The sequence below is a fragment of the Babylonia areolata genome, chromosome 11 (assembly GCF_041734735.1).
Source record: "Babylonia areolata isolate BAREFJ2019XMU chromosome 11, ASM4173473v1, whole genome shotgun sequence".
NCBI lineage: Eukaryota > Metazoa > Mollusca > Gastropoda > Neogastropoda > Buccinidae > Babylonia > Babylonia areolata.
Genome location: NC_134886.1, coordinates 31,158,432 through 31,170,756, shown reverse-complemented (window position 1 = coordinate 31,170,756; position 12,325 = coordinate 31,158,432). Strand labels below are relative to the sequence as shown.

The window sequence follows — 12,325 nt, the reverse complement described above, 5'->3', positions numbered from 1 at the left end:
AAAAAAAAAAAAAAACCACAGGATATTCACTTCTGTGTCCAAAGCATTTTTTTTTTTTTTTCAAACAAATCTGATCATTTTCACAAACCTTATCACCACTTACAATCAATCACCTTTTAATAATGATCACTGAATTTTTAACTTGGCACCTCTGGATGCATGCAATAAGTCAAACTGAAAGCAGAACTTTGTCACAACTTCTGCAAGTTTTCGTACCAAAAGTGAAAATACAGCTGTTCAACAATGAAATCAGACTTACGTTTTCCTCAGGTTTTATCTGTTATCACCACAACTTTCAATTTTTCTTGAAACAAGTGTCACTTGAACACTTTCAACAGCTCTGACAATATTTCTGTGTGCAGATTTGAAAAAACAAACAAACTTACTTTCCCAAATCCTGCTCAAAAAAGACCAAGTCTGAAGAACTGGAAAACATTTCTTCACGACAGCAAAACCTCTCCACTTTACCTGATTGCATGAACCCTGTTTTATGTTTTGGCTACAAGCAAAAGTAATGAAGATATCATTTCCCATGATACAGGAACTGGAAGGATTCATTTCTCATTCTTTGAAGAGACCTTGGAAGCAGACTGGCCCCAATGTGACTTTCATACTGAGCCAAATTAATTGTTTTCATTAAAAAATATTCCTTCATTAGGAATCAAAATATTTCTTTTGCTAGAATATTTGTGGCAGTCCTAAGGTCCTGGTTATAGCCATTCTGATCATCCTCATCTCTTTGCGATGTAAAATTACAATCTGTATGACATACTGAAGTCTTGCTGACAACTATAGCTCAAGTTAAAGATTGTTGTTTAACTGACCATGGAACAATCTGTATTTGAATCAAATCTCCCTTATTATTGTTGTCAAGAAGAATAAAAATGTTTCATGGACAATGCAACACTTCATATCTGAATCAAGGTCAACATGTGCAGATTTCACCCTCACACACCTTAATCACCTCAATACTGAAGTGGAACATAAGCATACAAGTAACACACATCCACAAACACACTCACTTCATACACCCACCAACCCACCCACCCAAACACACCATAATTATCAACTGTCAACACAGACTGAAAACCTGACAACGCTTTAAACTCTCTTGCCATGTCCTGCGACACAGCAATTGTCCCCAAACGAGCAGCTGAATCTGGCCCCAACCTGTCATCTGTTTTTCTGTGGATTCCACCCCCTGAAGCAACGCGGTGGAACATCGACTCTGCAGATTTCGGCCTAACGTTTGTTCCACATGGGCATGTAACTCCTGAAAGCATTCCCAGGGAAACAAAAGTGCTACAGACAACCAATCAAACCAAAAAGCACCAGAGTAAAGGTAAACAAACACACACAACAACAGTGCACGAGACAAGCATTAAAATGCAGGGGGAAAAAAGAAGAAATACTGTACATTGTTACAAATGGAACCCAAAGTTAATACAATTTGCTGATTTACAGCATGCACATGTTTTGGAAAACTAAAAGGTTCAAGACAACAACACAGAAAAAAACAGAACCGGTGAGGACATTAATCAACGAAACCGACACAGATCACAGATAAAAAAAGGAAGGAATTCGGAGGAGAGTTTCTGGGTGCAGTAATTATTAACACACTGCAAACGCCTGAAATGGGAAATACAATAATCAGTAACTGCAGCATGAAGATACCTATGCACAGACATACAAAACAAACACACAAACAGAGAACTATCGTTTAATTGAAAAGACTGTATACTTTTTCATTTACCAAGATACCTGACTATTGTTCAGTAAAAACACTGTATACTAATTCATTTAGCAAGACAGCTGATCTGCCACATTCTGCAAATATGCAGAATGTTTGTTTCAGTGAACATGTAAAAAAACAAAACAAAAACAAAACTGCTTAAAACTGTGTGCTTTATGCCACAGTGTACAGAGCCAAGCAGTCTTGGTTATTCAACCTTTCAACAGTGCATAAACATATTAGGATAGGTCATTGTAGGTCAGTGTAAGTTTCAGTTTCAGTTTCAGTAGCTCAAGGAGGCGTCACTGCGTTCGGACAAAACCATATACGCTACACCACATCTGCCAAGCAGATGCCTGACCAGCAGCGTAACCCAACGCGCTTAGGGTCATGTAAGAAATCGATGAAGTGTGAATACAGTTTGTACATTTCGAAGTCATTACTTTTTTGGCCCGGTTTTCCAGTATGAATGACCAGTAAGTAGTGTCTCACAACTCATCAACAATCAAATGTACTATTCCACAATTCCCACAGTGATTCTGATTCCTTTCCAAGAACAATTATCCTAAACACTGAGAAATATACTAGCAAGACCTGTATGTCAGCAACCAACGGAATCTAAGTGTAACTTTGAAAATCAACCAAGAACTGATGCTGCAAGCCAAAACCTGTTGGGAAGGAAAGACTGCACATGGGCTGAAATGATCAAGGATTGTTGCAAGTAATCAAAACAAAATCTGAACTTATTGTCATTACTATTGTATTCAAATTACCTACAATTTACATAGAACACTTCGACATTCGTCAAACACATTACTTCTCACCACATGGTAATTTTCACAAAACTACATACTGGCAAATTACCTCCAAACCTGGCTCAATAAAAGAAAGAGCATCGAACCCCAAGGGTCACTGGTACCTTGACCTCCATGAAGGGAAAAACCTGGCCAAGTTGGAGGGAGGTCAGGTCCGACTTGGGTGTCAGTCCCGCCCGAAGACGAGCGGGCTGACTGCCTGGAACCGCCTGACACGCGTGGGCCTCCCCCAGCAGGGGAGACCGGCCGGATAGCGGGAAGACCTGCAGAGCAGGTTGCCACGCGCCCCGAATCCCTTCCCGTGGGGAGACTGGGGTGGCTTGGCCCGGGGTGGGCAAAGTAGAGATCCCCCCCCCCCCCCGAGGGGGGTCGACAGAGAAGGGAGGAGGGGGAACAACAATGGGGCCCGTGAGGGCCGTCTCCGAGTGGGGACCCGGGTAACGGCTGGGCGCGGCCTCCCCTTGGGAGTTCGCGCCTAGCTGCGAGTCCCCACCGCCAGGAGAGGACTTGCCACTCCCCCTTCTCCCTGCCTCGCGCTGGGACACCTTGGGAGGCGACGCTCGTACCTCTTTCCCCCCGGTCCCCTTCATGACCATTTTACTGGTACGAAAGTCGCCTCCGCGATCAGCGTCTGAAGACGCATCGCCGCGGTCTGTATCGGGAGGAATCATCAGCTCTGGGCCTGGGAGAGTCTCTTGCCGAGTCTCAGTCCCAGCATCATGATCCCTGCCTTCGTGGTATTGCACACGAGGCATGGAACCCGTGCTTAGGCACCCAGCGAAAATCCGACCCCCAACAGAGAAAGGAAAGACAGGATCGACTTAGAGGTAGAGAAAAACGAACGAATCGAGGGTGCCGAGTCGAATCGAGTACACAGAATGTAAGAATACAATACAGACAAGCCGCATGCAGCAAAATAAGGCCAAATGAATACACTTAATAGCCAAAAAAAGCGTAAGACGAGACAGAGCGTAAACCTGACAAGATGGCATGGAGAGCCTTGGCCAAAGGAATGATTCAGCGTTTATAGCTTTTAGAGGCGTTTGATTGGCTGAGAGCAGACTGGGCCAAGACTGCTCGTCTTTTCACTGTTAGCCGCGTGAAATTTGGCCAAGCAGAGCAAACCGATAGGCCTAGTTTGCATCAGTTTGACATGGTACAGTATATGACACCAAAGGTAATTTTCACAAAACTACATACTGGCAAATTACCTCCAAACCTGGCTCAATAAAAGAAAGAGCATCAAGTCACTCGCTACAAAGTTTTCTTAAGCTTTCTACAATACACAGGCAGTGATGTTTGCACCGGCACATTCTAATCAGCGCACTGTACAAGCCATCCATATCTTACAATCACCTTCACAGGAACAACATCACGGTCACAGCACAACAATCAGCAAGCAACAACAACAACAAAAAACGCGCCAAAAATTTAAAAAAAAAAAGTGCTGAAAGAGATAAAACCTAAGCCCAGTGCACATCATGCACACACACACACACACACAAATTGCCAGCCGTGTCAAAGGGAAATAAACATCTTTTTAAAAAAAAAGGAGAAAGACAGAGTACAAGACGGCCCGGCCCATCACCTGCCAGAAACATCTCCATGGTGTTCAGGCAGCGCTGAATGTCGGCCGAGCACCGACCCACCATGTTACGACATATCATGGTCTCCAGGAAGGAGTGCAACTCCTTGTAGGGTCAGAAACACAGGGGGGCACAGGGTGAAGAACAACATTAACATGTCCAGCTGAGTATCTTATGAATTAAACCTCCATCTAGTATTTATCACACAAGTACAAAAAACATGACTTGCGATAAAAATGAGCTGTCTGCACATACACAAACAGTACTTCCATTAACACAAGTGGAATCATTAATTTGAACTGAAAATGGGTGGTCTGCACATACACAAACAGTAACATTCTTTCACATAGGTACAACAATGAACTTGAGCTGAAAACTGGGTTGTCTGCACATACATAAATATTAACATCCCTTTATACAAGTACAAAAAATAATGACCTGAAAACCAGTTGTCTGCATATACACAAATAGTAACATCCATTCACACAAGTACGAAAAATAACGAGCTGAAAACCAGTTGTCTGCACATACATAAATAGTAACAGCCATGAAATCACCACCTAGTTTAATATCACATATCACCTCCTGGGCAAAAGAATGTTTTTTTCTGAACCATGTCAGTTCGAAAATATTTATGACTGTCAGTCATACCCCACTATGGTATCAGAACAGCAGAGGAGGAAACTGCTGTCCTATCTGGGCAAGAATTTGATTATAGTGGAGACAATCTTGTCTAAAGATTCTTCCCCACTCTCTCCGCCGAGAGGGCTTTAGAACAGTTAGCACTGGGATGGTCCTCGAAGGCCAACAGGATGCCAAGGCTGCATCACTAAGAGTTACTGTAATGTTGCCTCCTAGTTTGAAAGTTATAGTCCTTCACAAACAAATAAGCTGTAAATGAATTCCCACTGCAGTGGAGAAACCACTGATCAACTCTTATTTTGCTGCTGGCCCGACTGTAAGCTTATGTCAATCTCTGATATAAGCCCAACGTTATTATTCAGACAGAAATATACATGTGCTTAAAAATGGACAGCTGCCATCACCTAAAAAAGACATCAACAGCAATTCTGCCATTACTCAATCAGGGTTCATAGGAGGGTTTTTTTATCACAAAATCTAAAAGCTTTTTTATATCCCCTTACAACACCGAAGGGCAAAAATTCAAATGGTCAAGAACCCAGGTAAAATGCATGACAATTTGAGAGCCAGCATTTTAGTCGCAAAAAATCTCTTGTTAAAGTTGAAAATTATTATCATTATCAGCATTCTAAAAAAACTGTTATTTCATTTTTCAGATTCATGTTCAGATGGAACATTTTCATAATTCTGCTTTATCACAGTCAGAAAAGAAAAATACTTGAAATTTTTCATGAACTTTACAGGAATTAGAAATGACATGTCTTTAAAAAATATCTAATTCTATTTTAAAAAATAAATTCTTGAAAACTTTTAAATCCTGTACAAGCCCTGTTAGCACCAAAACCACTGCTGTAAAAGTCAATGCATGTATGTGGAGACCTGCCATAAGTTTCCATCCACATACAAGACCCACTGAAAGAAAAGTTATATATAAAACGCAAAGGTGGTTAACCTTTTTCTGTATGTTTAAAGTGGAAAGTCATAATAACATTGCTCTCTTTTCATGAATCATGTTTTTTATACTCTCTACCCCCCCCCCACCTCCCTTTTTTTTCTTGCTCCTTTTTTTTTTCTATGTATGTGAAAGTGTATAGGTGTGAATTTCTCCTTTTCTTTTTGTTTTCTATCAATTTAAAAAAACCCAACAAAAACACATGCCATACATATGACTTATATGCATGATACAAATGTGTATGCTTTTGTGTAAAAAAAAAAAAGAAAAGAAAAAAAAGCAATAAACTGGTTCAGTTTCAATGGTGAAAAAAAAGAGAAAATATCAAGGTGGTGGACTCACCTTCTTGTAGACAGTGACCAGCATCTGGTCAGGGTGGAAGGGTCGATCAAACTCCTCTACCAGCAGAGACAGCCGGCGAATCTCGTCATTCAGGGCAGTCGCCACCTGGTTAGATTACAAATATAAAAAACAATAACCTTTTAACGCCATCAGGGGCAGTGAATTTATATCAACTGTATCTAGGGCTTGGCAAAGGAAGGCAGATCCTATTCCCCTCCTTCCACCATTTTTAACCTCCCCCTAACGGAAACCAGGTACCCATTCACACCTGGGTGGATGAAGTGAGAAAAATCAGAGTAAAGTGTCTTTCCAAAGGACACAACACAATCCGAAAAAAGGGCCTTGAACCCTGATCACTGGTGAACACTGGAGCAGAAGTCCAGCACCTACCTGATTCTACCACAGCTCATCCCACACATGATAATAAATAATTATTCATATAACACTGAATTCTGTGCAGAGAAAAAAAACAACTAAACAAAGCGCTTACACACCAGTCATTTGCACACATGCACACCTCTGATTCAGAGGAATAAAAGATAACATTTACAAACAGATGTAAATGGAAAGCTAGAACAAATGTAGAAAAAAATAAGGTGTGCTCATGAGACAGACCTGTCAACCCTTAACAAGATTTGCGAGTAGCATTTTCATTATTTGAGCACAACAAACCAGCGTCTGATAACTGCAGCACCAACATTCAATCAAAATTCCACTGGAATTATGAAAAAACAACAACAAAAACCCCCCCCAAAGAAACAGCTGGTGGTGCTGTTTGTCCCATTTAACGTGTCCTGAGGTTTTAATGTGTTGTAAAACCTTGATCACTCCACCAGGTGACACTTTGAAGTGGAGGTGACACGAAGTACAGATAGTGGTTTCTCTCTCACTTGAAGGTTGAATACATGGACATTCTTTGCTTTAAGCTTGGTGCTGGCTCTGTGCAGATGCGTGTGTCGTTGTTGTCAATGTCACTTCGTCCCTGGCTTTTCTTTTTGCAGACATTTTCTAACTAGATGGAGAGTTGGAATGAAGTGAACACTGGACAGGAATGATAGATGGAGAGAGCAGTCTATTTTTGTCAGAACACGAAAAGAGGAAAATCATAAACTGAGCTACAATTGGCTCAGGCCAATCACAAGTCAAATGAAAATTCTCACTGGATGAAAGTGCAGCACCTCCACACCCACTGACTGTTTTTTCTAGAGATTTTTGCTACTTCAGCGAAGCATTCTATTGTAAGCATAGACAACATAGAATTCTGAAGCTCAGTGGAGCATGCTATGCTCATAATGTAGTTTTTGACATGTCTGATAAGACATGGTCACAAGTTTGTGTATAACATTCCTGCAAACATACAGAAATAATTGAGAGGTAGGAGAAAAAAAAAAAAAAAGAAAAAAAAAAGGAAGGGTTTTCCTTACCTTTCTTTCAACATCTTCAACCATGACCCTGATTTTCTCCTTGACCTCTCGGGTCAATAGGTCAAGCTGTTTGATAAGAAAGTCAAGTTCATCTGCTCGTTCCTGACGAAGTTGCTGCTGAGACCCCCTGTCACAAAATAACAGGAACACTTCAAGAATGCAAAGCAATCCTCCAAACATTATCATGGAAAATTTCAGGCTATACCTGTCTTTAGCCATCCACACAATTGAGTATAAAATAACATTAAGTGTGTGTGTGTGTGTGTGTGTGCACGCACATGTATGCAAATGTGTGTGTGCGTGTGTGTGTGTGTGTGTGTGGTGTCTGTACGTGCGAATTTAAGTTTCACAATCCCACACTTATTCTTGTTACCCTTATAGCACAGAACAAGCTCACACACAAAGCAAGCACTCCTGCACACACACAAATGTGGGTGCACACAAATGCGCATGCATGAACACAAAAACACACACACAAGCGCACACACAACACACATCCCTAACCCTGTCCGGCCATGCACAATGAATCAACCCATCCAGCCATCCACCCACCAATCCTTCTACCTAGGCACCCACCTTCCTATCCCCAAGGCCTCCCACCCACCCTTCCACCAAGCTTCCCATCCACCCACATATCCATCAACCCACCCTGCCACCTCTCCACCAACACACCCATCCTTCCAGCCAGCCACCCACGTATCCATTAACCCATCCCTCCATACCACCACACAGCCACCCACATATCCATCAACACATCCACCCAGCCACTCACCTCTCCACCAACACACCCACCCATCCTTCCATCCACCTATCCATCAACCCACCCATCCATACATCCACCCAGCCACTCACCTCTCCACCAACACACCCACCCATCCTTCCATCCATCAACCCACCCATCCATACTTCCACCCAGCTACTGACCTCTCCACCAACACACCCATCCACCCATCCTTCCAGCCAGCCACTCACATATCCATTAACACACCCCTCCGTACTTCCACCCATCCACCCACCTATCCATCAACCCACCCATCCATACTTCCACCCAGCCACCCACCAACCTAGCCACCCCCTCCACCCCACCCACCAACCATTACTCACTGCAGCTGATTGCTGGTGGCAAACACCTGGCCCATGACGGAGCGCAGGTCACAGGTGATGCTCTTGCCACGATCTGTGTGCTGCTCAAACTTGGTCTTCACCGCGGACTTGGAGATGCACACCTGACACACAGGCACCCAAAACAATACTGACACTGCCTTTGTTTTTACATGCCTGACACACAAATACCATAGCAAAGCTGACAATGCCTTTGTTTTTACATTCCTAAGACACACAAAACCCCAAACAAAACTGATGACGCCTTTGTTTTCACACGCCTGACACACACACACACCAAAGCAAGACCGACAATGCCTTTGTTTTTACACTCCCCCGCAGGCCCCCAAGACACTACCACCAGAACAAAAATGTCTCTGCTTTTGTACACCTGACACAAAACCACCGAAACAAAACACTGCCTCACAGACAACAAACACCTGACTCACATACACACCTTACTCACGGACACCAAAACAAAAGTAACACTGCATTTGTTCTTACACACCTTACACAATGACTTCAAAACAAAACTAACATTGCCTTTGTTCTTATTAAACCTCTTACACCAAAGCAAAACTGACACTGCCTTTCTTAAAACACACCTGACACAAAAACAAAACTAACACTGTCTTTGTTCTAACATTGCCTTTGTTCAAACACACCAGACACCAAAACAAAACTAATATTGCCTTTGTTCTAATACACCTCACACCAAAACAAAATTACATTGCCTTTGTTCTAACACATCTGACACCAAAGCAAAACTAGCACTGCCTTCTACCAAAAAGTAACACTGCCTTTATTTTTACACATCTGTAACACAGCAATCCAAGTGAACTTTCATAGCCTTTCTACTCCTTTTCTTAAAACAAAAAAGCAAAAAAAAGCAGGTTGACTAACACCTACACCTCTGCTTGATAAAAAAAAAGAAAAAAGAAAAAAAAAAAAAAGAGCTTACATGAACATGCATTCATCAAGTACACCATACACGAACAAGCATGTGCATTAAAAGCGCGAACAAACACACTCACACATGCACACACTACTGGTAAAAGTTGAAGAAAAACATTAGCCAATAAAATGGGAGGCAGAAAAGGCAAGGCAAACACAACTTGTACTTGAAACAACACATACAATTTTTCCGAAAAAATAACATGTAAATCCAAGGAGTAACAAAAAATTAATGAAGAACACTTCTAAGTCACATTCTCTTCCAGTACGACTCTAGTCCAACACTGCCTACCAATGAGTTCAAGCCAAGAAAATCCTGTCTGTTTTCAGCCTGGCATTCAGACCTGACAATTTGACATCGCGTTCATGCAAATCACAGGGGTCAGAGCTGCTAAGGCAAGGAGGATAAACTCAAGTTTATGAAAAAAAACCATTTCCACATAAAAAAAAAAAACAATAAAAGAAAAAAGAACCCAGCCACCCTCACCGACAACTTTTACCTCAGGTATCTTTGACAGTTGCCAACTACAGCCAGCATTTAGGTTCCTAATGAAACTCTAATCAAGCTGTGTAACAATAATAACAATAATTATGGTTACTTTGCTATTGGTATCAAGGTCAAAACTGAGGCCTTCACAACCGCAAAATTTGGGAAAATAAACAAATTGTGGATCTTCTTTTAGCAAAAAAACAAAACAAAACCCAAACCAAAACAAAAAAAATCACTCTCCGTTCACTATTCCTTGTCATAGAGGAATACTCTGACCCCTGCAGAAAGATGTTTTGTTTTCTTTCTTCAAACAAAATTAAATAAAAATGCAACAAAAACCGGTTTCATAAATCAAATATTGACCAGCACAACTGAAAAAAAAAAGAAGAAAAAATGTAACAAGAAGTAATAACAATAAATGATCAAATAAAAAAACCCAAAAAAGGCCTGTGCCAAGGTTGAAGAAAGGCTGTACTTGAACTCACATTTGTCTGATGAAAAAACAACAACAAAAAAACCAAGAAAGAAAAAGACAACCCTAACAGTGTCATCTAAATGAATACCATTTTTTTTCCTTCAAATTTATCATCCAAATGAAAACCATTTTGTTTATCAATTTTATGCACACATCACACAATCATACACTCATAAATGCATTTGTACTTGCACACAAATTACACAAACACATACAATCCTCTGAAAAAGTTGGTTTTAAGGTTTGCATGCCGAAAAAAAAAAGAAAAAAAAAAAGAAAGAAAAAAATAAAACAACAGAATACACGACAGTATGATTAGCAGCAATAAAATCACATGACACCTCAATGAAAGCCATTTCTTCCCTTCCCTACACCCCTAAAAATTCTTATCAATTGAACATGGTCATCTGTCTTCGCTGAACAACAAGACGTGGTCAATACAGAAGACAGATAAAATGTTTTAAGTAATCTAAAAAAAAAAAAAGAAGGAAAAAGCAGACCCTTAACCCCTTGAGTACCTTTGACGGAAATTTCCGTCCCCTTCCGTTGTGCAAAAAAAAGTGTCCAAAGATTGAAATTTCCATTTGTGTCACTGTATTAATTTTCCTATCATAAAATCATTAAATTCACATGAAACATAAACACAATTGGATAGTGCGTTCATATTCCTTTCAGATGGTATAGGTCATATATACATTTTCTTTTAGTAGTCAGCATGCTAAATTTTTTTCATATAATTATTTCCCTCCGTGACCAAAACTTCCCTTCACAAATAGTTGTCACTGATCACAAAATTGGCTTGGCAGTGAAAGGGTTAAAATGATAATGAATGAATAATAATCATAACATCAAAATACAGATAAAAATGGCAAGCTCAGTGAGTAGAAATTGTAGCCTCCACCTCCACTGTCTATTTCATACATCCACACACAGGCCAGAACAGTCTGAAAAGATGGTCTCTCCTTACCTCAAATTTATTTTCAAAGTTGGCGAATTCGAAAATCCTGGCCTGAAAACCTGGCATGAGCACACGGTCTGAAACACACATTTAAAAATGTTCTGTCCACCTTCTGCTGTGCTGTGAAGAGAAGGATGCCTATTGGAATGCAAAACACAAAGAAAATGTTGATACTGACATGTAATACACATTGAATTTTTCAAGTCAGAGTGTGGCTCATTTTGTTTCATGAGCACAACCCTCTTTCTCAGCACATGTAAGTCACATAATGAACCACATTCTTTCTCAGGGCATGCAGTACCATTAAATCCTGAACATTCCTGGAAACGCCTTTAAAAACATTTCTTTTACTTACACTTCATGACAGCTACCCTCACCAAATTTTCTTCCATCTGTATGGTGAACCTGAATGAAACCTCAAGTAAACATGCACTGGTATACCTGTTCACATAGAGACCAAGATATTTATTCCCACTCCACTTGACCTTAAGTTGTGGTCTGTATGCTAGTCTTTCATTTGAGACGCGTTGTGACAAAAAAGTAAAGTAATACAATTCAATTCAACGCAACTGACAACATGTTTAATTGCTTTACATGCACCAGCAATGGCCAACACACAGACTATATTGTTTTTATCAAATATGTTCCCCTAACAGACCACAAGTGGCTACATATATCAATTGCTTTATATTGTATTGTATTACTCATTTGTCACACAAGATTTCTCTGTGAGACATTCAGGCTGCTTTCCCCAGGGAGAGCATGTTGTTACATTCAAAGTGCCACCAGTGTCTGTTTTCCTATCATAGTGGATTTTTTCTACAGAATTTTAGCAAGAGCAACCCTTTAAATGC

General features: G+C 40.7%; 1 protein-coding gene across 3 annotated transcripts in view; it reads right to left on the bottom strand.

The window, feature by feature from the left end:
- LOC143287652 (mitofusin-2-like) overlaps positions 1-12,325 on the bottom strand; it is a 34,914-nt gene that overhangs the window by 13,952 nt on the left and 8,637 nt on the right. For 2 of the 3 annotated variants that reach the window (XM_076595801.1, XM_076595800.1), the window contains 5 exons: positions 11,481-11,548; positions 8,598-8,719; positions 7,494-7,620; positions 6,070-6,174; positions 4,136-4,238 (listed from right to left, as the gene is read on the bottom strand). In XM_076595801.1, the coding sequence (XP_076451916.1) occupies positions 4,136-4,238; positions 6,070-6,174; positions 7,494-7,620; positions 8,598-8,719; positions 11,481-11,548 (525 nt within the window). Of the gene's footprint in view, positions 1-1,170; positions 1,274-4,135; positions 4,239-6,069; positions 6,175-7,493; positions 7,621-8,597; positions 8,720-11,480; positions 11,549-12,325 lie in introns of all 3 variants that reach the window. The other variant, XM_076595802.1, reaches the window with a different exon arrangement.